The 26,552-nt window shown below is 49.3% G+C and overlaps 2 protein-coding genes across 9 annotated transcripts in view; one reads left to right on the forward strand and one right to left on the reverse strand.

Moving 5' to 3' along the window:
* BMERB1 (bMERB domain containing 1) overlaps window positions 1-26,340 on the forward strand; it is a 171,236-nt gene extending 144,896 nt beyond the window's left edge. Inside the window, exons 8-10 of one of the 3 annotated variants that reach the window (XM_033428747.2) lie at window positions 4,296-4,410; window positions 5,692-5,774; window positions 25,580-26,340. In XM_033428747.2, coding sequence (XP_033284638.2) covers window positions 4,296-4,410; window positions 5,692-5,774; window positions 25,580-25,863 — 482 coding nt within the window. In that variant the 3' untranslated portion in view covers window positions 25,864-26,340. Of the gene's footprint in view, window positions 1-4,295; window positions 4,411-5,691; window positions 5,775-8,251; window positions 9,496-25,579 lie in introns of those variants that run through there. The other 2 variants (XM_004270155.3, XM_049699608.1) reach the window with 2 other exon arrangements.
* The window catches only part of MARF1 (meiosis regulator and mRNA stability factor 1), a 40,383-nt gene continuing 35,858 nt past the window's right edge, over window positions 22,028-26,552 (reverse strand). For all 6 annotated transcript variants that reach the window (XM_033428740.2, XM_004270154.4, XM_033428738.2 and 3 more), the window contains 2 exons: window positions 26,334-26,504; window positions 22,028-24,625 (listed from right to left, as the gene is read on the reverse strand). In XM_033428740.2, the coding sequence (XP_033284631.1) occupies window positions 24,381-24,625; window positions 26,334-26,504 (416 nt within the window). In that variant the 3' untranslated portion in view covers window positions 22,028-24,380. The remainder of the gene's footprint in view (window positions 24,626-26,333; window positions 26,505-26,552) is intronic.

A 26,552-nucleotide genomic window follows, 5' to 3' on the forward strand; every position in this document is an offset into this window, starting at 1 on the left:
AACTCAAAAGGGTCGAGAACCAAAAACAGGAAAGCAGGAAGGCTGTGGAATGTTCTTTGGCCCTTGCTCTCTCTTTCTCTCTCTCTCTTTCTCTCTCTGTCTCTTACTCTCCATTTTGGAGCATGTTCTGTTTTCTCCCTCTATAGCACATGAGCCAAGGAAGGCCACCTTTTTATCAAACCCAACTTGGGTCTGCTTGCCCGCAGGCTGTAAAGCCAATGTACTGACACTGGGTCATGGTGAAGGAAAGTGCAGTGTTTATAGCAGGGCCAAACAAGGAGTCCAGGACAGCTAGTGCTCAAAACGCCCAAACTCCTCCATGGGTTTCAGCAAAGCATTTTTAAAGGCCAGGTGAGGGAGGGGAATCCCAGGGTATGTGATCAGCTCATGCACAATTCTCCGACTGGTGGATGGTGAGGCAACAGGGCGGTGTCACACAGGTGTGTGTGTGGGGGTGTTAACATGAATCCTCAGGCTCCAGGAGGCCTGGGGGCTATGTGCTCATCAAGTAGTTAACATCTTCCATTTGGTGGGGGTTTTAGCATCTGTAAAACAACTCCGGAAGTGTGCATCAGATATTGTTATCTAGGGACTTCAGAGAAGAGCTACAGCAGAGGATGTGGGGGAGGGGTGTGTCCCAGGAAGGCCCCACAGGGTGCAGCTCGGTTACAACCTCATCTCCCTTCCATGATTTTCCCACACAACAGCTCAACTCTCGGGCCTCTGTGTCCCAATTTTCAACTTCCCAGGGGACAATGATGGGCCCAACATAGACTGATGTCTCCCTCTTGAGAGGAAAGATTCCCAGAGCCCACTGTTGGCTCAGCAGGACACTTGGGTGCCACTGAGAAAGGAGACACGAGTGTGTGGCCACCAGGCCAGCCAAGGCCTCCTCAGGCCACAGGGGCTCCACGGGGGGCCGTGGCAGCCTCTAGAGCATGGGTAGGAAATGGGTGGGAAATGGCTGGGGGTGGGGGTCTTTGGCTGACACAGTGTCTGGGCTGCATGACTGACCAGTACTGGCACTAGGGTAGGAGAACAAGGCACTCAGCTGGAACATGAAAAATTCAGTAATCATATTTTCATGCAATATTTAAAATACCAAAATTCATGCAAAAATATATACCAAAAGTTTAAATAAAGATGAGGTCGGGGGCTTCCCTGGTGGCACAGTGGTTGAGAGTCCGCCTGCCGATGCAGGAGACACGGGTTCGTGCCCCGGTCCGGGAAGATCCCACATGCCGTGGAGCGGCTGCGCCCGTGAGCCATGGCCGCTGAGCCTGCGTGTCCGGAGCCTGTGCTCTGCAACGGGAGAGGCCACAACAGCGAGAGGCCCGCATACTGCCAAAAAAAAAAAAAAAAAAAGATGAGATCGGTACTGACACTCAATGGGCGGAAGCCAGGAACGCTAACCCTGCATGGAGGGGACAGTACCCCTGAAGAACAAGTTCTACCTGAAATGCCATCAACTGTCCCGCTGGGAAACATACAAGGTCATAGGGCCACTTAGCAACAGAGCCCAGGTCCTCAACGGCAGCTCCATTGATGCTGCTGGAAAACTGCATCTTCCCAATCACTTCTGTGCAGAAATTCAGATATTAAAGTTCCCTTTCCTCTCCTGCCTTTCCTGCTCACCTCTCCCCACCTTCTCCTCTGACTCCTTGTTAAGAGCCTTTCTGTGCATTCCTTGGGCCAGTGCCAGGTTTCTAGATGGGTTTAGCTGAGTTTAGGGGGGAAAAAAATGATGCTCCTGGCAATTTATCAATAAAAATATTGAGTAAAGAGAACACTGAATGGCCAAGAAAATCATGTTTCTCCAGCCAGGGTCAGAAAATAATTTACCAGACTGTGATGAGAGAGGACACCTGGAGCCCTCCCCACCTTCAGGGCTTCTCAAGAACAAGCCAAGATGCCTCACCTCACCTTCACTGCCACCACGGTCCCCTTAGGGCTGGGGTTGCTTAGACCTGGCTGTAGAGGCCATGATACCCTCCCCTTGGACATAAAAATAGTGTCTCCCTCATAGGGTTGTTGGAAAGAATTAATAGTGGTTCTCAAGCAGGGGTGAGTTGGGCCTCCCTGGAGACATGGGCCATGTCTGGAGACAGGCTTGGTTGTCACAACTAAGAGAGGGGGCTGCTACCAGCATCTAGTGGGTAGAGGCTAGGGATGACGCTCAACATCCTACAGTGCACAGGACAGCCCCCATGACAGAGAATGATCCAGTCTCAAATATCAATAGCACCAAGGCTGAGAAACCAGATTAAAAACGTAAAGCTCACGGTAATACAAATACAAAGATAATTGCTACAATTTATTAAGCATTTACATTTTGCACACTTATGCGACTTGCTTTCCCTTCATTAAACAAATGTTTATTTCTTTTGTACCTCGTTTGGTAAATATTTAACCTAGAGGGCACTTAGTCATTAAAACAACAGTGACTATGTAAAATAATAGCCTGTAATAGTAGCAGCTGACTGTTCATGAACTCTTACTATCCACCAGACTGTGAGCCTAGGGTTTTACTTGATTTCTCTCTCTTAAAACTTGCAACAACTTTATGATTATCTGTGTTGAGAAACTGGATGCTCAGAGAGGTTGAGGAATGTGCCCAGAGTCACACAGCTAGGAAGAGGAGGAGCTGGGGCATTAAGCCACGACTGTCTGAGTCTATGGCAAGGGCTCACAGTTGTGATAGGGTCTACAGGCCAGGGAAACCAGTTAGGAGGTCATGGTATGGTCCAGGGAGAGCTGATGGTGGCCTGGGCTAAGGAGATGTGCTGGAGGAGATAGATGAGAAGCAAGCTGGAGGGTCACATCGGCAAGCACGTGAAGATGCTAGGAATCAGGTGTGTGATGCCAGCAGGGGATAAAGTTGGCAAGTAGGTGGGTGATGATGGCCAAAAAAAGTGTGTCCCTAGATAGATGGGTGGTGCCTGGAAGCAGGTGAGTGATGCTTGCAGGCAGGTACATGATACCTGCAGGTAAGTGGGTGATGCCTACAGGTAGGTGGGTGGGGCCTGCAGGTAGGTAGGTGGGGCTTAAGGTAGGTAGGTAGTACCTGGAGAAAGGTTGGTGGGGCTTAAGGTAGGTAGGTAGTACCTGGAGACGGGTGGTACCTGGAGGCAGGTGAGAGATGCTGGCAGAAAGGGTATGTTAACACGCAAAAGCAGGTGAACAGCATTGGCTGGTGGTGTGGAGACTTAGGTCAGTAACTGGTTTGTAAGCTAGCACAGACCCCTTTGAGTAGGTGGCTTCTCCCGTGAGTTGCTGGGAGGGGCTGCATGAGCAGAGGGCTGCAGCTGAGTATCTGGGGAGGCTGGGGGATGCCTGAACTGGCAAGAGATAGAAAACGGGGATGAATAACTTGGGCAGGGAGGTTTGTGAGTTCCTGGGGGCCCTGCCAGTTGCTATGTGACTCTGGCTTAGATCTGGAGCCTGGCGGAGGACAGGGGAATATTGGAGGGCTGCCGCTGGTAACTTGGAGAGGACGGTGACATCACTCCCCGAGTCCAAGGGCGCTGTGGTTAACTCGCCTGCAGAGGGCAGGGAGGCTCTGTGGTACTGACGAGTGACTTGCAGAATCAGACTTTGGGACCCACCTCGAGAGGAATGATGCTGCCATCGTCAACGCTGCGATGAGCAGGAATCCAGGGGCTGCTAGCAATTCCACTCCACTTCCTCACTCCCCTTCTGATTAATGAAAGAAACCGATTTTCTCTCTAATCCAAATATTATATTCTCCTTGCCTCTGGTTCTGCCCCCAGGTCTAGAGGAAGTGGTCAGTGCCAGTTCCAGCAGGCAGATGGACAAGCTGCTCCATGATTTTTATCTTCTGATAAAGTTTCTGCCCTCCTAGTTTTCTCAGTCCTCGTGTCCAGCCCTCGTTCTTTTGTTTCCTCTATGGCGCTCTAGCCCTTGGTATTTGGAACAGGATGGGAAAGCGTGGGCGCTTTCCTTCTGACAGATTGGTTGAACCTCGCTATAGAGTAATTCCCTCCTGCCCCCGGCCTTCTGCACGACCCCCTTGCAGCAGCAGCATCATTTACCGGGCACACACCACGGGCCAGCTCTATGCAAAGTCGTTTACTAACATCACCACAGTCTCGCATTCAAGCCTCACTGTGTATTTTACAGAGGAGGAAACAGAAACTTGAAGAGGTCAAGTTGCTTCTCCAAGTTCATCCAGCAAGTTAAATGGTAGAGCCAGGATTCCAACCCTGACCCCTCGGACTCAACTGCTTTCAACAGCTACACTCAAACTGTCTTTGCTAATGTTGTATTCTTCCCAGAAAAAGAAAAAACCAAGTTGCAGAAGCAGAGAGAGGACGAGCTAATCCAGAAGATCCACAAACTGGTGCAGAAGAGAGACTTCCTGGTGGACGATGCAGAGGTTGAGCGGCTAAGGTAAGTGGGCGGCATGTCCCCTGAGCAGAGGGCTGGGGCTGTTAGAACACAACTCAGTTGCCTTCCAAAACCCATCACCAGCTCCCAGGACTCACAGCTTTGCAACAGGCATGGCCTGGGCAAACGCTTCCCAAACACTGGATCCAGATGAATCCTGGCCTTCTGGCCTGAGGACCCACTTCACATTCAAGAGAAACTCAAATCCAGCTCCAAAATGTTTTGCAAAGGCCTGTGGATCTTAAGTGAATGTTATTTGAGGAGGTAACCAGGGAGGAATTACATCACATAACACACGGCAGAGCTTCCTGCACATTCTTTTCACTGAGCTTTTTCCCAGCTCATCAAGGCAACTTTTCCAGAAACTTCCATTGGTTTCTACAGAAACTCTGCCCCCTGTACTGACTTGCTTCCTTGCCTGCCCACTTCCCAGCTTTGTTCTTTCCCTTTCCCTCTCCTAGATGGCTCTGATGCCCCTTCCTAGCCTTCAGGGTCTCCTATTTGCAGATGCACCTGCCACCTGGATCTGGACAACCATGGGCCCTGGAGCCATGGTGCACCTGAAGGCTCCCCAGGGAGCCAGGGCACGGGAAAGATGTGAATATTGATTCTTGAATGTTTTTGTGCTGGAGCAAGGCCTTTGGAGTTGTCCACAGGGGAGAGGCTCAGAGGGCCTTTTCCAAACCAGAGGGCAACTTCCTTTTAATTCTCTGTGTCCTCCTGAGTCCTCTGAGGCCCCTAGGATGCGCCTTGCCCAACTCAACCAGGCTTGGATTGTTGACTTTGCTCCTGGTGACCCTTGGAAGAGCTGAGGTGACTTGCCCTCTGAGACCTGCCACTTACCTTGTCTAGGGTAACATAAAAGTGCAGGGTCAGGAGAGGGGCTGCCCAGCTCACTAAACCTCCATCAAGGAGGCTGGGTCCTGTAACATACCTGCCTCTCCCCTGGGGTCTCACACTAGTGGGAGTAGCCATTTACTCCATCATTGATATGTGTCTCTGCTTCAGAGTAGATTCATCAAACAAAACACACACACACTATACACACATAACAACATATGCACACACACAACACACATGTACCACCCACATATAACATACAACACACATGTACCACCCACACATCAACATACATGCACCACCACACATAACACACAGCAATACACATGCACCATCTACGAAGTCTGATACATGATCCCACACTCTTGCCTTATTTCATCAGTTCCTTGATGCTCTCTTAGCTTACTGTACTTTCTTCTTGTCTTTACACATCTGTCTACACAGGGAGCAAGAAGAAGACAAGGAAATGGCCGATTTTCTGAGAATCAAGTTAAAACCTCTAGACAAAGTAACCAAATCTCCAGCCAGTGAGTGCATACGTTATTCTTTCTCCTCCCCCCATCCAAGAGAAAAGGAAATTTAAAAGAGGTCTTGAAGCCGAGGGGGGCACAACAAAATGATTTCTACAGATCAAACTTGAGCCCAGGAAGGCAGCAGGCAGGGCCAGCTTCATGGGTGAGAAACCTGTGCAGTTTCCCAGGGCCTAGAAGGGCACTATGCTTGCTTTAGTGCCCTGCTATTGCTGTCTTGGAATTCTTAAGAATTTTCGAACAGGGGGCCCTGCATTTTCATTTTGCGCTGGGTTCTGCAAACTATGCAGCTAATTCTGGCAGCAGCTGTCACTCTCTAATCATATGGTGTGGTGCACTTCATTGAAGGAGTTGGGTGGCCACTGAGGCAAGAAGGTGAGGACTGAGGGCCATGGAGCTCTGGCCTCTGTTGGAGCTGGAGTCGCTGGAGGAATGGAGCCAGAAGTTTACTTCTCAGAGTATTAGCCTCACGAGATACTCAGAGCGAAAAGGGTTCTGTGTGAAATAAGTTTGGGAGATGCTGTGTATTTGACCCTCTCTTTGTAGGCTTCCAATGTCCATTAGCATATTAAAGTGATAATGGGTCCTGCTGTCTAGGAACTACCTTCTCTTTGTTGGCCCAATGAGACCACACTTTGAGTTATAAGAAATGGATGCCCAATTCAAACTGGCCCTAGCAAAAAAGAGGATGTACTGGAAAAAGAGCAATGGGAACCAGGGCTTCAGGGACTGGACACTGTTAGAACCCTTGCTTTCCTTCTATTTATCATCTTGGCACCTCTTTGCATGTTAGCTTCATTTTCTCCTACTACACAGGCCTTCTCCCTGGGGCCAGAACTCTAGAACCATAACTTAGTAGCAGCAAGGCAACACCAGTGATTCTCTCCTGGTATCTAAATATATAAGATTCTGATTGGCCTTTCTTGGATCGTGTTCCCACTTCCTAGGCCCATCACTCTCACCAAGAGGCTCAGAAGTTGTGATTGGCTAGATCTGTGTCACATGCCCACTCCTGTAGCCACAGAGACATGAGCTGTTATCAGAAGAAAAGGGACAGAAAATCTTGCTAGGAAAACACGACCCAAAAGCTGCCACTATCAACTGAAGCAGCAAACCCAGTTTTCCCTGACCATCCATTAACATCCCATGAAAACACTGTAGTACAGTGTGAAGGAATAAAGAAAGAGAAGGGCCCTGGTCCCTTCTGCAGGCCCCTAAAATCATAAGCCACATGGTCCCTGTCTAAATCCAGCATCCTCAATGGACTGTCTCTTCCATGAAAGGTAAACTAGAAAAACTCCACCGAACACTGTGGAGAAGGAGCAAGGAAACGTGCCTTCTATGTAAGATTATGGATAGAAAAAAGAATTCTGGCAAGAAATCAAAACACCAAGCCTGCACCACATGCAAGAGGCCCAGTGTGGGGTCCAAATATACACCACCCATCTGGTGCTGGAATCCCAAGTTGAAACATTAAAATTAATCCAAAACCAGTGAAGTCTCTGGGACCCCAGCAAAGCAAATGCAAAATTGCTCAGTAGAGTCCCTTCAGCTCTCATAATACACAGCCCCCACATTAAAAACAACCCCCATGAAGATGATCTCTCAATAAAAATTTTAAAACCAATGAAGAATTGAACCACCATGAGAGGAGTCAGTAGATGCAACAAAGAGGATGTCTGTCCTCCCATGAACCAGAACTAACAGACTATCTAAAGTATATTTAAAATGATTAAAGAGATATGAGAAGGAATAATACCCAAAATGAAATAGCAAGATGCTATGAAAAAAGAATAGGTAGATTAGCAAACAATTAGCCTTCTAAAAAAAATTATTGTCACTGAAGTGAAAACTCAGTGGGTTAAACACAGAGACATAGCTGAAGGGAGGATTCATATAACTGGAAGACAGAGCTGAGGAAATTACCCTGAATGCAGCACCAAGAGACAAAGAGATAGGAAATATGAAAAAGAAGTTATGAAACATGGAGGTTAGAATAATAAGGTCCAACTTACATTTAATAGACATTCCAAAAGGAGAGAGAACAGAGAATGACAGGTGAGGGTATCTGAAGAGATAATGTGTATTTTCCAGAATTGAAAGATATGAGCCCTCAGATTAAAGTGACTTAAACAAAATTTCTGTCATCCACTCACCAAATACTTCTTGAACGCCAGACTCTGTGCTGGGGTTGGCAGATACAATGGTGAGGAGAACAGAATAGGAGAAGGGCTAAAAGCTATAGTTGTGGGCCAAGGACTGAAAGCCAGTGGGCCTACAGGGAGGTGGGGACAGTCACCAGGACCATATAAAATGCATGCCAGCTCTCCACACCACCTGATCTGTGACATTGAAGCAAGGCCTGCCAAGGGTTGGGATGGAACTGGGGCTGCAGATGATCAGGGCTCTCCTCACCTCACCTCTCTCTCTCTCCTGTTTCCCCTCTCTGCCTCTGCTCTCCTACCTTGCTGCAGGCTCCCGAGCAGAAAAGAAAGCAGAGCCCCCACCTAGCAAGCCCACGGTAGCCAAGACGGGGCTGGCGCTCATCAAGGATTGCTGCGGGGCCACCCAGTGCAATATCATGTAGCCCCCACGTGGGGTGCCCCCGGGGCCACGGGGAACCCCCTCCCACCCTCTTGTCTTCATAGCCCCCATTTCACCGGGGCCCAAGAGCTCTCCAAGGCGGAAGGGATTGAAGGCAAGCCCATGACTGCCACCAGGGGCCGTGGGTGCGGCGGGCGGGCCCGGCCGCCCTGTACAGAGTGTAGCAATAGGGAGTCCCTCACCGTCGCATGGCCCTCCCCAGAGCATGCCGAACCCAGGAGTCTGTCTCACTGTTTATCCAACCACCAGGAAAGGTCCTCCCTCGAAAAAGTATATCTCCACTTCTATCTAGCTGTATCTAACCCACCGTGGGAATGAACTGGGAGGGGGCATGATCCCCAGGTGTGTATAGTCGTGACTTTTCAACAGTCTGGCACCATGTTGGACACATCCCCCATCCACGCTCCTAGTTCTGCTGTCAGGCTGCCCCAAACGGCTCCACCCCCGATCTGTCCTCTCCCAGGGGCTGTGCCCTGGAGGGCTCCACACAGCCCATGTGTCTAGAGACACAGAGGGCCCATCTGTAAAGACTGAGCTTGTGTGTGGTGTTGTGGTCACGTCTCCCGCTTCCTCCCCTCCTGTGTCTGGGCACGGCTTGTATCAGGAGTGTGTCCGTTCGATCTTGGCTCTTCCTTCCCTTGCAACGTCTGTCCCAGATGTGTGGAGCAGAGTGGGGATGGGGCCCCGGCTGGAGCACACCTAGTACTTGGGAGAGGTAGCAGAGAGCTGGGAGCTCCAACACGAGGCAAGGGCAGATGAGAAGGGACCCAGAGCAGATGCTGACCCAGGCACTCTCCACCCACGGGGGCCACCGGATGGACGGAGTGCCAGCAGGATGCCACTCACCAGCCTAACACACAGACCTCCGCAAACAACAATGGCAGGCAAGAGAGGCGGCCTGACCCAACCGTGTCCCATCATTCGGTGGTGTATTTTAACCAGCCTAACAATTCCACCTGTGTAACTTGATGTACATTTGCTACAGCCAGCCCGGCATAGCCCATGTGACCTCTCTGTACGTGTGTGTGTCGTGACCGGCCTAAGTAGTTAGCATAACTCAAGATTTGCTGATGTGCAATCATCCATCAGAGAAAATAAAAATGGAAACCACGTACACAGCATTTTTAAAGTTTTTACTTTTTTCTTGACTATAGAAGTAACCCGTGTACATAGTTAATCATTTTAAAAGTACAGAAAGTATAAAGAAGTGTTTTTGTTTTTTTAACTCCCATCATTCCTCCAGCCACTCTGACATTTTGGCATATTTCCTCTCTGTCTTGTTGCATGATTTTTTTTTTCATGATTGGCATCCTATTGTACCATTCTATAACAGTTTTCTTTTTCCACTTATCATAGTATCACTATCATTCTGCCACATCATTAAAAGCTCTTTGTAAACATTAAACACTCTTCATTAATATTTACAATGGCTGCCTAGTAATCCATCTTGTGGATATACCGTAATTTATCTAACCAGTCCCTCAGTGTTGGACAATTAAGCTGTTTCTAGTTTTTCAGTATTATAAGCTATGTCAGGATAAACATCTGGGGGGGACAAAGCTTCATCTGAATTTCTGATTTTTCCTTAAGACAAACTCCTAGAAGTAAGGTTCTAATTTAAATGGGTCACATTTTAAAAAAATATTTCTAAATCAAAAGTTAACCTGAAGGTCTCTCTAGTCACAGCAGCTTTGGAGTTGACACAAAATACCTCTGAGTTTGATGGCCCCTCCTGGTGGGCAGTGCACCATCAGCCCCTCCCGCTCTGTCACTGATGTGCTTCTGCTTCAGTCCAAGCTTCGGCCCACACAACACTTCCTGCCATTAGGAAGCTGAAGAGGCTCCCTCAGGCCACTGCCAGGGCCACCATCTGGCCTCAGAGGGCACCGCCCTAGACCAAGCATGAAGCCAGGCTGCATGAGCTTCCTAGGGCTTCCATAACATATTCCCTCAACCAGCGTACTTTAAACAACAGAAATTGATCCTCTCACAGTTCTGGAGGCTAGAAGTCAGTGTCCTCAGGGCAGTGTTCCCCCTGAAGGCTCTAGGGAAGAATGCTTCCTTGCCTGTTCCAGCTCCTGGCAGCCCCTGGCAATCTGTTATTGCACCAATCTCTACCTCCATCTTCACGTGGTCTCCTCTGTCTGTGTCGCTGGTCCTCTCTTTTTATAAGGACACCAGTCATTGGATTTAAGGCCCACCCTAAATCTGGGATGACAGATCTTGATTCTTACCGTAACAACTTCTGCAAAGACCCTATTTGCAAATAAGGTCACATTCTGAGATGGCAAGTAGACATGAATTTGGGGGAAGGAGTGGTGCTGAAAACTCGGCCTCTAGGCACTGGTGCTGAATCAAATCTCAGAGAGAGTTTTAGGTAAAGTAGAAAAGAATAGCTTTATTGCTTTGCCAGGCAAAGGGGGATGCAGTGGGCTCCTGCCCTCAAAAACTGTGTCACAACCCAGGAGAATTTGGTAAGGAGTTTTATAGCAATGGTTTAGGGTAGGGTTGCTGATAAAATTAGGGTGTGTGCAGGGCCTGCACTCCTTTAATTTGGTCTCAGGTAATCTCTTGATGAGCTTCTCTGGTTCCTTTAATCTGGCCTCAGGTGGTCTTCTCTGGAATAAAGAATGACAACATCTTCCATTTATTGGGGGTTTTAGTTCTGTAAAGAGCTCAAAGATATGTGTATCCCTTGAGGCAGAACCAGGACCCTTCCCCAAGGCTGCACTATTGTTTCTTTACTGCTCCTACCCTGTCTCTGCGTCCCCTCCCTTCCCTGATTAGCAACTGTTCAAATCTGCCCTTTGGAACTCAGGGAAGGTCATGGAGGCTGGGGTTTATTCCCTACAAACAAGAAACAGGAGACAGAAAGGCTTCCATGCCCAGGAGCCCCATGGGGTCCTGCTCGGTTTCAGGGTGACACTATTTAACCTGACTATGCAGATTCTTCCCACTCTTGCAATAAAAACTCAGGCTGCAAAGGGCCCGCCACACTCCCTTCCTGGTGGAAAACGTGTGTCTGGAAGGCCTGACCTCAGACCAATTAGACAGCAGTCACTCACTGCTCCAACAAGCTAAAAAAAAATCAAAAACCCTCATAAAAATCCTGCCTCTAGTACACCCACTGAGCTCTGGGGAACATCGTAACTTATGGTCCTACCATTCCTATTGATTTTTTTAAAGCCAATAAACCACCATTTATTGAGGTTTTCACAGAAGAGCAGAAGAAAGTAATTATTCAAGGTGCTCCCAGATCACCAGGGCTGCCTGCAAAGCTGGGAAACCTTGCAGGCCTCGGGGTCCCACACCCCCAGACTTACTCCTTTTGGAAGTTGGTTGGGAGGGAACATGATGATAACTGGAGAAACATTTATTGAAAGCCTATCGCTGTGCACTGAACATGTACGCACATTTTCTTTTCTGTTCTTCACGTCAACCCCACAAGGCAGATCCTATTATTGATACCCGAAAACTGGGTTTGCCTCTTGGTGGGTGTTGAGCCAATAGACACAACCAAGCCAAAGATCAGGAGAAGGAAGGATTTATTACTACTCGCAGCAAGTAAGGGGAATATCAGGGATCTTTCCCAAAGCAGTGCCTCCCCAACAGCAAAATTGGGGAGGTTTTAAGCTAAAGGTACATGCATATTCATGAAGGGGCTTGAGCAGAGGAGAATTCAGCATAGAATTGGGCCCAAGGTCGACAGAGTCCAAGCCTTAGTTGACTGAAGTCAGGAGGGTCAACCTCATCATTCCATCCTCCACCTGGGTGGGGTCCTTAGTTCCTGCAGAACTCAAGCACTGTATCAGATCGTGATGTATAGCCCTTGAGGAGGCACTAGGACTCCGCTTTATCACTGCACTATTGTTTGACTGTCTTTTCTCTGTTCCTGTCTTCTTTTGTCCCCTTAAGATCATTGATGACTGGGACCTGTTCAAGGGCAAGAATCGTGGCCAGGCTTAGATCACCAAATGGCTTAGGCCAAAATGGGTTCTCTTATGTCAAGAAAGCCATGCCTGGTTCTCTTTCTCTGGGGACTCCCTAGCCCTATCTTCTTACTGTATTACTTCCACTCTGTAGATGAGGAAGTGGTCCAAGGTGCCATGGGCAGTTAGTGGTGGGATGGCCATTCATTCTCCCCCACCCCCGGCCCCCTCCTGTAGCCTCAACTGTCCTTCCTCTCCCCATCAGTGTTTAAGCAAATCCCTCCCACTAACAAACAACCCTCTATTCCTTCTTCCCTTGAGGCTCCTGAAACTACACACCTGGTCTCAGATTGGGACACGAACCCAATCGCACCTTAGATGGGATTCGAATCCAGCCAAAACTCAGATTGGGACTTGAATCCATGGGCTGGGACTCAAACCTACTGTCTTTTAGTTAGAATCACTCACCTGGTGTCAGGACTTACTGAAGCTCAGGTTCTTTATGTCTCAGCGCAGAAGGAATTCAGCAAGAGGCAGAGTGATAGGCAAGAAGTAGATTTATTCACATAGGATGCCTGGGAGGGATACAAGCAGGTAGTTCTGCCCTGAGAACTAAGTGGGAAAGCTGGTTTATTTAGGGACATACACACTCCGTAGACAGAGTGTGGGCCACCTCAGAAGGCGACAGGCCCCAAAATATGGGGTGGTTAGTTTTTGTGGGCTGCGTAATTTCATAGGCTAATAAGTGAGAGGATTATTCCAATGATTTCGGGGGAAAGGGACAGGGTTTTCCAGGAATTGGGCCACCACCCACTTTTTGGCCTCTTATGTTTGGCCTTGGAACTGTCATGGTGCCTGTGGGTGTATCATTTATCATACGCTAATGTAATGAGCATACGATGAGGCTCAAGGTCCACTGGAAGTCAGGTCTTCTGCCATCGTGGGCCTCATTGGTTCTAACCAGTTTATGTTGTATTCTCAGTGGCCCTGTCATTCTTTTAAAGGTTGTGCCATGCCCCCTTCCCTCTGTCTCAGTCTCATCCCCCCTGCTTGCTTGGATCCCTCTTTGAACTGGGGCTGCAGAAAGCTTCTTTGCGTTTTTGGTTCTTCTGGCCATGCTCTCTGTTGGCACCTCTCCTGGACCTTCACACGTTATTCTCGTGCCAAGAACTTCTCAGATTCCCTGCCAGCCTTTCTCTGATCTACCTGTGCACCACTTTGAAGCCAAAATGGCCTCCTTAAAGTGCAAATCTATCCGGGTGTGTTGCTTCCCAGTTTAAAACTCTCCTGCACCTTCCCCTCCATCCTTGTAGTCTTGGGGCTTGGACCTGGTTTTCAAAGCCTTACTCAATCTAGCCCCTGCGTGTCTCTCCCACCTCCTTCCTCACTGCTCCTCCAGCTTCAGACCCTTGATCACACCAACGTTTAAGGGAACAGACTGAGTAGGAGCAGCTGGGAAGGAAGAAGGAACACCAGGCGATGTCAAGGAGGGTGTGTGCTGCAGCATCCAACTTGACCCAGAGGTCATGCACCTATAAGAATTTTATGAAAAGGCCCTACAGGACTTTGCAACAGGATTGGCTTGCGAGAATTTTAGCAAGGCGCTGGTGTGGGAGCCAGATGCATCTGGCAGGGAGTGATCCCTTACACTCTATCCCACTGGAGGGAGGGCTCATCACTCCTATGTGGCAGATGGGGAACTGAGGCTCAGAGAGGGGAAGTGACTAGCCCAAGGTCACACAGCATGTAAGTGGTAGAGCACCAGGACTCGAGTCTGAGAGCTGGGGTGAGAGCCAGGGCCAGGTGTTTATTTCTCATTTCTAATCCCAGCAGCATCACCACCCCACTCCCTGTTGAGCTGTGCTCAATTAGAGGTGACTCATGGCCATGCCAGCAGCCACAGAGGCTCTTATGAACCTTTCCATTCCGTGCTGGCTGGACAGCCCTGGGCTGCAGGGGCTCAAAAACTCAGCTCATCTGCAGCTTGAGAAGAAGCAGTTACAACGTGCCCAAGGCCACCAGCCAAGACTCAGGACAGCTGGGAGGCCATCAGGGGCTGGGGCGAGACTCTCAGGAAAGCTGGTTTGAGGAGCACATGTCCAGTCACTTTTCCCTACATGTGTCTCGAGAATGCCTCCCTTGGCAGGTACCAGGGAACACAGCGATGAACCAGAGCGGGACAGTCCTGCCTTCGGGTACCTTACGTTCTAGGGAGGGAGACCAGCATCAACTGCCCAGCGGGATTAGCCGCAGGGAAGGGAAGCTAGAAAGTGAGGAAGGGCTCCGGCTTGGTGTCAGCCTGCCGGGGTTAAGGTCGACCACTCCCTGTGTAAGCCTGGGGGGGTTCCTTCACCTCTCTGGGCCTAGGTGTCCAGATCTGTGAAATGGAGAGAACCACGGGGGTGGGTGGGGGTAAATGAGACAGTGCATGGGAGGGGTTAGAGCAAGGCACAGGCGAAGTGGATTATTACTGCCTACATCTGCATGTAGGAAGCTGGAAAAACAGAAAGGCTGCCCAAACCTGCCCGTGGTTCTTGGAGGGCTGGAGGCTGCGGATGCAGGGTGAGCGAGCCCAACCCGGGTCCTGCCCTCGTGAAGCTAATAGTGAGCAGAGCCGTGGACACGCTGCCATATGACAAAAGTGGCTGTAACCTAAATGTTGGCCAAGGCCCGTTCCACGTGCTTCCCCAGTGTCTGCACCATCCTGGGCATATAGTTCCACAGTCACACCTGGCCCTGACTGCACCCCCATCCACTCTCTACAGCCCTCATGTCCTCCCCACACCCTTCCCCTCCCTCTACTTCTGCCAAGTCCACGTGGAACTCAGCCCCAGAAACTGATGCTGAAATCTCAGCCTCTGTGCACTGGTGCCAAATCGAACCATGGAGACAGAGTTTTGGGTGAAGTAGAAAAAAATAGCTTTATTGCTTTGCCAGGAAAAGGGGGACACGGCAGGCTCGTGCCTCTCAAAATTGTGTGTCTCAACCCAGGAGGATTTGATGAGTTTTATAGCAATAGTTCAAGGGTGGGGTTGCTGACAACATTAGGGTGTGTGCAGGGCTGGCACTCCCTTAATCTTGTCTCAGGTGGTGGGTCTCCTAATCTTGATGAGCTTCTCTGGTCCCTTTAATCTTGCCTCAGGTGGTTTCCTGGCTGTTCCTCCCTTGATTAGCAACTGTTCGAATCTGCCCTTTGGAACTCAGGGAAGGTCATGGAGGCTGGGGTCTATTCCCTACAAACAAGAAACAGGGGACAGAAAGACTTCCATGCCCAGAAGCCCCACAGGGTCCTTCTCGGTTTCAAAACCATGCTGCTCAAGGTCTCCCGACCTTCCAGAAGGATTATGGGAGTGGGAGGGGGTTTGCATCACAGCCCCACAAACCGGTGATGCTGGACTCTTTGATTCCCATTTCCATCAGCTCTGCCACCAGCCACCCTCTTGCTCACCCCATCCCCAGGCCTCTCCACCAGCAATTTCCCTTTCACTTTCTTCGAACAATTCAGCTCCCTCCAGCCTTCGCCACTGACCTCAACTTGCATCCCTTTGCATTTCCAGAGAAGCCTCAGCTGTGCTGCCAGCCAGCTCCAGGCTCATGTCCCACCCACAAAGATGATTCATTTCTCTCCTGATAAGATACACGTGCCTCATGGTTCCTCTCGCAGGAAAAGCCCCAGCATCAGGTTTGGTTTGTCATGAAGAATTGTGGGCTTCCTCTGTCACACTAGCATGGGGTGAGCACAGAGGCTGTGGGAACATGGGAGGGGGCGGCTAATGGAGTCTGGGGTGCAGGTGAAACTGTGCAACTCAGATCGGGACTTGGACCCACGGGCCGGGGCTGGAAGCCAGCCAAAACCCAGATTGGGACTTGAACCCACAATATTTTAACTGAGGTCACACACCCAGTCTCAGGACTTAATGAAGCTCAGATTCTCGGTGTCTCGTGGCAGAAAGAATTCAGTGAGAGACAAAGTGATAGGTAAGAAGTGGATTTACTTAGAGAGAAACACACTCCACAGACAGAGTGTGGGCCATCTCAGAAGGTGAGAAAGGCACCAGGGATGGGGTTGTCAGTTTTTATAGCAGTGGGTAATTTCATAGGCTAATGAGTGGGAGGAGTATTCCAGCTATTTCAGGAAGGGGCGGGGATTTCCCGAAATTGGGCCACCGCCCACGTTTTGACCTTTATGGTCTGGCCTTGGAACTGTTATGGCAGCTGTGGGTGTGTCATTTAGCTTGCTGATGTGTTACCAGGAGGCTTAAAGTCTAGTGGAAGTCGACTTATCCTCCATCTTGGACCTATTTGGTTCTAATCAGTTTATGTCGTATCCTTGGGCTCTGTCACTATTATAAAGGTTGTGCCTTGCCCCCTTTCCTCCTGTTTCAGAGGGACTTGTCCTGAGGGAGGACACATCTCAGCAACAAGACGTGGCAGGGAGAGGAGCTGGAGGAGGAGTGGGGGGTAGCGTGTGGGCAGGGAGCCACCCACCCAGAGGGCTCTCCTGGGCTGCAGGAACGTCTCAGTGCCCCCCTCCGTACCCCGTGTGGAACTAGAACTCTCTGCATTGGGATTTGTTTAAGAAAAAAAATTCAACTAAATAAACTTTAAAGATCTTATTGGCTTTATTCAGTGAATCAGGTGGCATCTAAACTAGCAGATAGAAAGACACTCTGAGGGACTGTACAAAATGAGACTTTTATAGGCAGAAGGGAACAGGACAAGGAAGTTACCCCAGACCAAACAGCAGGGAGATTATGGCAAGGTCGCTTTCCTTTAGGGGATGACAGGGGGCCATCAGGCAGATGACGATTCCTAATCAACTGGTTAGGGCTGAAACTGTAGTGAAGTCTTGTTTTGGTGACATGAGGCTTAGCATAAGTGACTCCATTTAGTGCCTGTTGACTTGTTTTTAACAGATCTTTTTGGCTGTAAAAGACCCAAACTGAAGCCAAACAGGCAAAAACATAAGGGCACTTCCTGGCTCCTGGGCTGGGATGTCCGAGGTCTAGGGTACCAGCAGGTCCAGGGATTCAAACGATGTCACCTGGGCCTGTTTTCCATGTTTTGCTACCTCTCCATCCCACCTCCCTCGTGCCGGCTTTGTCCTTGTATGGCTCCAGCTATAGCTCCTGGCTTCCATTCCCTGGGCCTTCTGGAGGAACAATCCAGAGATTTCAACAAGAATGCCAGCCTGGAGTCTCCCAGGCCTGGCTAGGGTCACATGCCCAGCCCCGAGTCACTTGCTGGACCATGGGGTGCAGATCTCTCTCAGCCAAGCTGGGGTCCAAAGGCTGACTCTGGGGACAGAGTGTGATGTCAGCCCAGTTGTGCCAGAAGAGGAGAGAAGAGATGCTGGGAAGTTAAAAACAAGTGTCTGCTGCCTTTTACTAAGAAACAGGACTTCCCTGGCCGCGCAGTGGTTAAGACTCCGCGCTTCCACTGCAGGGGGTGCGGGTTCAATCCCTAGTGGGGGAAATAAGATCCCACATGCCACATGCCGCGCAACGCAGCCAAAACAAAAAAAAGGAGAATAACAAACAGGCTTTCAGAGCAGGGAAGGGGTTTGTTAAGGTCACCAGCGAGCTTGCTGAAGCCAAGACAGAACTCAGAGCCCTTGGGCTGACTCAGTTCTCTGTGTCCCCTTCTCTCTCTGACATCCGGCCTAGCCCCGTGGGCAGCTCAGGCCTGAAAGAAATGCAGTGGTTCTGGGACTGTCAGTCCCCCATGGGCCTCTAGCATGCTCTTGACTTGCTTTACCGAAGAGCTGTTTGTTCAGGTTCGAAGAGCAACTGTTTACCCATGAGAACCACAATCTATGCATTTGGAGAGAAGAAACCCCAGAGGAAGCATTTCTGTGGCTTTAGTCTTCGAACAAAGCGTGGCCCTGGGCCAGCCAGCTCCGAGCCTATGGGCCCCACTTTCAGTCCTCAACCCCCAGAGGCCTGGGAGCCTATTCGACAATATTAAGATAATTTTTTATTTTGAAATTTTTTTTTTGGCCATGCCGCGCGGCTTGCAGGATCTCAGTTCCCTGACCAGGGATTGAACCTGGGCCACGGCAGTGAAAGCCCAGAATCCTAGTCACTAGGCCACCAGGGAACTCCCCTATTTTGAAATAATTTTGAATTTATAGAAGTTGTCTTTAAAACAGTACAAAGAATCCCTGTACACCCTTTGACTCAGATTCAGTGATTGCTAGCGTTTTGCTATGTCTGCTTCATCACTCCCTTTCTCTACGTGCTTGTTTTTTTCCAAGAATGACTTTAGCTGCAGACATGATGTTGCTTCACCCTTAAATCCTTCAGCGCGTATTAAAGAACAAGGGTTCTCTTTCCTATTACAGAACAATTTGCAAAGCCCAGCGACATGACACTATGATCTAGCATTTACATTTTATTGATTGTCCCAATATTTTCCATTATTCTCCTCCTCTGCTATACAGAATCTGGTCCAGGAACAAGTGTGCTATGTGTTGCCCCGTCTCTTTAACCTTCAATCATTTTGTCTTTCATGACCCTGACAGCTTTGAAGAGCCTAGGCCGGTGGTTTTTTTTGCTGACCTGGGCCCTTGAACTCTTTAATCAATAGAAATTGATAAGAGGCCAGACGAGAAATTCAGGCAAGGCTTTACTGGGACTCATGCTGCAAGCACAAGGGAACGAAAACAAGAAACAGGTGCCCTTGCTCGCTTTCCAAGGGCTGGCAAGCTGGTTCCTTCAATAGGGTGAGGTTGGGGGCAGATTGGTGGGTCCACTGGAAGGGTGGCTTAGGTGGCCTGCCCACCCCCTCGGTGGTGCTGTGTACAGGAATCATGTACAGTACCCTGCTTTTGCTCCTGGCACATCACAAGTGGCAGTTCGCTTGTGGCCATTTTGTATCTTATTGTTCATCATTGCTCCAACTGCGCATGCATGCAGTTATTTTTAGTCCCTTGTATAGTTTCTTTGTATCTGTCGCTCAAGGAGACATTTGTCCAGGGGCAGGAACAAGCACTCCTGTGGAGGGTCCCAGGTCCCAGCCTATCTCAGTTTTAGCCGACAATCTGCATCTTAAACATGTTTTCCTGGTGATCCTGACTCCCTCTCTGGTCTCCCTGTCTGAGCCCTGAGTCCTGCTGCTATGGTGGAGGCCTGTGTCTTACTCACTGGGGGCCCCACAACTGGCTCAGGGCCTGGTACCCACTGGCTCCAGAAAGACTAGACTTCGGAGCTGTGTAGACAGGAACTCCAGCCCAGCTGTGCCACAGAGTGGCTTGGGCAATGGCTCACCCTCTCCAGCTTCACTGTCCCCATCTGTAACCTCACCATGGGGGTGGAGAGTGGTTGGGTTGGTCAGTCTTTAAGGCCTTGCAGCTTTGAAGCTTGGTTGTTGACCCTCAGAAGGTTGAGCCCAGCCCAGGGATCCCTTTCCTCCCGCACCAGGAGCTGGAAACGGGATGTCTTAGGCCTCTGATGTCAGTCACTCACTCAAATTCATCAATACGGATAAATTTACGTATCATCCATGTAAATTCATCTGCTGAAACTAGGAGTTGCTTCTAACTAATGGAAGTTGGCAAAGGTGATGGGAAGTCATTTCTTTGATTAGGTTACATTACACAAGCCTCCCTCTTAGAGGACTGGAAATTCTCCTTGCTGGCTTGATGAACTGAGCTGCCATTCTGAGGAAGCCCAAGTGGCCGGGAACTGTAGGCAGCCTCCAGGGTCTGCAGGTGGCTTCCAGCTGACAGCCAGCAGAACCCAGGGCCCTCGGGGGGGCTGGGGTGGGGGGAGATGCGGGAGGGTCAGCAGAGGCCAAGCCTCAGAGTCCACGTGCAAAACATCACTGGTCTCCCCACGTACAGAAACGAAACAGGGATTCCACTTCAGAACAGAGCTTTCTTTTCCGAAACTTCTTTCCTGATTCCATGTCTGGCCCAGACACACTAGGCTCAGCTAACACCGAGGGCTGCGCCCCTACAGCCTGTGGGTGGGTCTGTCTGCACTCACTGTGACTCAGGTCTGCGAGGGAGAAGGGGTGGGAGCAGGGTCGGGGTTCTCTCACACCAGGCCCCGCATCGGGAAGGCTTTCGGGCAGAGATGGAAGGGCCACCCTGACCACTGCAGTGCCCCTAGCTGGTTCACCAATGTGGGATGAGGGGCCCAGCGGCCAGGTCTTTAGCTTCAACTACAGATGCTTCTTCTCCTTTCCTCCTCTGGACCCTAAATTCTCCCCATTTCCAAATCCTTCCTTCCCAGGACATGTGAATCCTTCTCTTCATCTTGCTGAGGAAGGTTCTGGCCCTCAATCTCTGATCTTGTGCCACACACCTGAAAACTGAGGGGCCTGCTTTCCCACCAGTTCTATAATTTGCCAACTGCATCCCAAAGGCGACTAGGTTTCCTCACATTCCAACCTAAGCTGTCCCGCAGGGCTGCCTACCTCCCAGGGAGAGACTAGAACTCTCCTGGGAGAGAGACTCGACACTCAGCCTTGAAAGTATTAATCCACGCAAGCAAATTAGATCAGTCTCCACTGCATGTCTCCCCCAAGAGTGGCATTAGTTAGACCAGGCTGATGCTGTAGAATCACATTAGCAGCTGGGAGATTGGCCAGCGACGGTACGAGCCTGCAGTATAGCCATGCAGGAGGGCGTGAGGTCAAGCAAAGCAGTGACGGAGACCTTGCTGACTGCTGGTTTATGGGGCAGAGCCAGGATTCCTGCTCCTCCCCAGCCCTAGAGCCAATATGTGACCTGTCCCCACCCGCGAACGGGGACTAGAGCAGGTCCCTGCTGCAGGAGGGACAGGGGTGCTTCTGAGGACTCGGACTCTGCCCATATGAAGCAGCTAGAAACCAGAGAAGCTAAGTCCCAAAGCACGAGGCTCCTCATGGTAGAGGGAACACACAGGTCAACTGCACATCTGAAGTCAGGTCCTAGAAGGTCACATCCATCTCCTCTGTGTGGACAGGTCTGCTTTCACTCTGACCACGTCTGCTAGGCTGCCATCTCCAGACCGGATGGGAATTGCACAAAGATAAATGTGATGCCCTGTTTCAACCTGCAGTCTAGACCTTCCAAATTCCCTTGCCCCCTCTAAAGGGGCACAGTGGCTGCTCAAGTTTCCTGGCAAAAACTGGCTACCGTGAAAGGTGTTTTGAAAGGATTGCCAGAGGTTTTTAAGAGACTTTTAATGTTGAACTTTAAAAAAACTGCACTTCATCAAGAAGCAATTTACCCAAACATTCAAGTCTCTTCTGGGTCCTTTCAAAATCCTGAGACGGGAGTGGAGAGTGGGTGGGGAGTAACAGTGGTCTCAGGAAAAGGGCTTCACAATGGAATCTGTGAAAGAAGTCTCTTTCAAATAGGCTATTCAAAAAGCACGCTTGGCAGTGACAAAAACCAAGGTGGCCTGCAAAATGGATTTCTTTCCCAGGGAGAGAGTTCCTAGGAATTATCCCAAGTTTTATAACTGGAGGGTATTTGTGATTATTGTATTTTCCCCAAACAATTATGAGCTGGAGCGAGGCTGGAAACCCTGGAGGGTCCTGACCATGAAGGGCCAATAGTCCAGTCACCTGCCAGGGCCAGATGCCAAATTTAAAGAGGCTCTAAGACGACAGACCAATTTGTTTTCCATCTCAGAGATTCTCAGAAGGGATGAGAAGCTGACACAACTGGACTGGTATACAATCCCCCACCTCAAACAAACAAAACACTCACTTGCAAAACTCAAATTTGATGCTTGCTTTTAAAGTTTATTGACAACTGTTTGGTCCCAACACACAAAACAGCACTTGAACCACAGAAAAAGTGTTCAAACAAAGTAGACAGTTAAGAAAAACATCTCTTCCCCCAAGCTCAATCCAAAACAAACAGTGCAAGATGGGAAAGGGGGTTTTGATGATAACTTTTGTCTTTTTTTAAACAGATAAATCTAATCTGGTACATCTTTCCACCCAGAAATAAAGAATTTCGTTGTCTTAATTCTCATACATCATTCTGTCACATCATTCAATTAAACCTCTAGATTAAAAAAAAATAGATAGCAATTGGACTGGCCATTGTGGAGTACATTACGAACACAACGAGCTTCGCTGTATTCTCACACCTTCAAACAGCGATTGTTGGAGTCACACACGCGTCCCAGGCTGACAGGTGACTCCAGTGAACAATTCAACCACACCCACACCACAGCGCACAACTCCAGTCTCTTCTTTGTCTGTTGCCCAAAGAAGCTGCTCTTTGAGGCTGTCCCTAGTGACTTGTAATGGTGCCTCTTACATCTTTAAAGTCCACATTCTTTACCTTCGAGCAAAACTAAAGTCCACGTGTGCAAACTCAGCCTTATGAAATCTCAGAATAAGGCCACTGATGTTCTCAACACCAACTTTGTCACACTGTTTAAAAGCTTCTTACAAAAAAGTGCACCTTTGCATTTTACTTCCTGTCACACTGTGTCGGTAGAGGAAATGCCTTTGGGAGGACTCAAGAGTGCCATGATGCCTAGAAGGCTTTCCCAGGGCCGTTCCATCTTGGTTGGGGCCATGTGCTGAGAACTGGGAATCACTGGCTTCATTTAAAAGATTTGGGGAACAAAAAATCTTACTTGTAAAAATCTCTCAATAGCCCTTATTTTGTGGCATTTTATCAAAATGCTGGCTATGAAATCAGAGCCCATTTTCTGGCTTTCTAGAAGTTACAAAATATAATCATTTCCCCAAAAGAAACCATCTAACTAGTGGAAGACCTTATGCCTACAGGTTTTTTCTGCTCTATGAACGAATCCGCCTTTTTGCCCAACAAATACAACCCATTGTAAATGTCAGGTTTCTCCAGGAGGCGTAAGAGGCTGCCTGTCACCGGATGCCTCAGCCACCTCAAGGCGAAGGTCATTCCACAGGGCAGTGCTCCCTCAAAAGCTGGCTTTTCCCAAATGCCAACATCAGACACCACAAAAAAACCCAAACATGCTTCCAACAGCAAGAAGTAACAGAGTAAAAGCAGACACTATTAAAAGACACTGAGTTAACAGACACAAATACTCACACACAAAGCTTCCCAGCTACCAAAACCAGCTTTAAAATTATGAATACAAGGTTAAGTTGATCAACCTTGGCCTTCCTATGTATAGATAGAATTTCTGTCTCTTCCTAGTGGAAAGAGCATTGATACCGTTCCTGTTAAAGCACCTCCCTCCTCAGCTCTGATTTGTAATTTATGCATTTGATGCATATTTTAGAAAATCAGACTCTCTTCCCAACATTGCCTCTCGACACACAATAATGTGTGTTGGAATTCAAATGCTGACTTTAAATTCATGACACCAAGACCATCTCCTTTTCCTTAACCTAACCCATATCAAACTGGAACTTAACATAAAAGGGAAGCTTAAAACATCCTTGACTTTCTAGAAAGCTCCTAAATGGAACCCCAAAGTGGAAACATTTTTAAAAATCTGTGATGAAGCCACATTTGTCAACTACAGACATAGTTAAATAAAAAACAAGGCACGCTTACAAGTCACAGGGAAGCCAGGAGCCTTCACATCCAACCAGAAAATACATTCTTCCTGCCTCGCCCACCATTCTCCTTCAGTGTTGTGATTGCACAGGATCACAGAACGGGCTTTGCTTCAAAGACACCTCATGCATTTGATTAATACTGTCTGAAAACATCAGTAAGCAAAGGCTTAGAGACTATATTATGCTACATGTAAGATTTTACCACTGACATGGCTTGATGGAAGTAAAACCACTTCCTCCTTGCTGAGTTCTCACTGCTGTCTTCTTACAGAACACCATTACACTTCATAGTAACTAACAAAAATTTGTTAAAATATATTAAGGATTCTTTAACAAATGACAGAATTTTTTTTTTTCCAAATAAGTGGGGGAAAAACTGAAAGAAAAAATTCAGCTCAAAGCTGTGTCAATGTAAGAGAAACAAAACATTATGGAATATGTCTAAAGATGAAGTAACTGGTTTCTAGGGGGTCTTCATTAAAACAGAAAAGGTTTTTTTGAACCCACTTTTGTGTGCAGAATCAGACAGTGCTTTCCCATCCTAATTCTATGTTCAAAACGAGACTCAAAGCTTGGTTATAGGTGCAAAGGAAAAGTTGGCTGCCAATTTTACTCTATTTTTGGGTTGCTTTTTGGCTGGGCTTTCCACAGGGTCCTTGCTGAGCAGCGACTCTGGGGTTTCCGTGGAGAGGCAGGGAGGCACTGGGACAGCTGCTGAGATGCCAGATGAGCTGGAATCAGAGGGCAGGTTTTCGTTCTTCATTGGTATTGGAATTTCCATTTTCTCTTCTTGGTTTAAAACCATAATTTCTGTAAATACAGGAAAGCAAACACATTCAGTTCTAGGACCTACAAAAAGTGTTCGTTTTCAGTTTTCCTCATTTCTCAAAAAAATAATCCCCAAATGTCACACCTATGCCATAATTTACTTATTAGCTCTGTGGCCAGTATTATGTGTCACATAAGTCAAACATTTATAAACTTCATCTCAGGTCTCCCTTGAATTACAAAACTTCAGAGACCTTCGTTTTTGGCTACAAATCAATGCACAGTGGTTTAACATTTTTTTCCACTTTCTCTGCCCATTCATTCTCTGTCAGGTAGTTAAGGACCCATAAGCCACATGTGACCTAAAGACCTTCAGACCAGGAGGGGCCTTGGTACCAGGGGGCCCTGGCCTATTCCACTGACAGAGTACCGTGCTCTTCGTGCACCCAAGGTGGGGCTGGGGAGGGGGAGTGGGGAGCAGGGCAAGCAGAGATAAGGGGAGAACTGCACAGAGTCAGAAGTACCCTCAAAAATCCAGGAAGTGAAGCAGCCACTTTTCCCAGAGCGTGCACAGGCTGCTCTTTCTCTGGCTGAGCCACAAGTAACTAGCCTGCTGTAGGTACAGAGACACTGCTTGGAAGTGATGTGTCCTTATACCTTGGACTGCCACTGCATGTGCAAGGGGCTCCCGCACCAAAGGAACACAGAGGCTGAGGGTGACGGCGGGGAGGCAGAACCTCAGCTCAGCTCTCAGGCTGACTCGCTGGGGAGAATAACGGACAGAACTGCCAGGACCGCTCAGGTTATTTCTCTCCCCGACACACAGGGATGGTTGAACTCAGTACACTAAACACACCAAGGCTACACCCACAGAAGAGCTAACGTCAATTTCCCACCAAGTCTGTGCTTCTAGGGGAACCACCCCCGCCATCGCCACAGCCCAGGTCCAGCTCCACAGCCAGGTAGGTATACGTCTCCTCACTGACTATCTTCCAGATAAACAGCCTCAGCTCTTTCACTGGGTGACGGTGCCAAAGGTGCCAAAGGCTGCTAAGAAGACCGAGGCCTGTGGTCAGCAGGGTCATCTCCTGGACGGCAGTGTCAGCAAAGCGGGGAAGGACCATCCCAACAGAGGAGACGACAAGGGAAGGACCTCGACAGAGCAGGTGGGCCGGCCTCTCAGGAGGCCAGGGACACGACAGAAAGACAAGAGGCCTGGGGCTCCAATCCTGGCTCTGCCTCTTCCTAGCCGAGCAGCCTGCAGCCCGTGCCATCTCTAGCTGTGGCACAAGCTGGGGCGCGAGACACAGGTGCCCTCCCTCCCCTATTCACAGTCCCACGGAGCCCCAGTACCCTCTGGAGTCGTTCAACCCTGGGCCAGACCGGGGGTGATGTGTATGTCTGGTGACAGGCGGGGGTTGCCGCTGGAGTTGCTGCACTTTCCAAAGGTGGGGAGCACAGCCCAGGAAGCCCCTGCACGCTCTCCCGTGGGGTCCCCACCCCCAGGGCAGCTGCGGCACCCCTCAAGACTACCATCGTTCCCGTGCTTGCTGCTCCCTCAGCCACCTCGGGCTGTGAGCAGGAACCCTGATAGGAAAAGGGGGTCCTGAATAATCCTCACAGGTATATTTGTGCCTGGAAAGGTAGAGTCTCTCCCCACTCCCATCAAACAGTGAACATCTTGGCATTAAGGGTTTACTGTTTAATTAAATCCACAGAGAAAACCCCACAGTGACACAGGGCCTCCTACCAGAAGGCTCCTGAGGGCGCTCCTCAAACTGAATGAGGTCAGCAGACTGGAGGATGACGGGATCCGGTCTCAGCTGAGGGGACGGCAGGCACGACGGGACAGGCGCGCACAAGAGGTCCACAGGGGAGTCGCTGGTCAGGCGGAGGAGCTCCTGCTCCACCGGACAGGGCTCTGGGGGGAGACGGCAAGCGGGGCTCCGCTCAGGACTGCGCGGCCTGT

This window comes from Orcinus orca, chromosome 16 (genome assembly GCF_937001465.1).
Source record: "Orcinus orca chromosome 16, mOrcOrc1.1, whole genome shotgun sequence".
NCBI lineage: Eukaryota > Metazoa > Chordata > Mammalia > Artiodactyla > Delphinidae > Orcinus > Orcinus orca.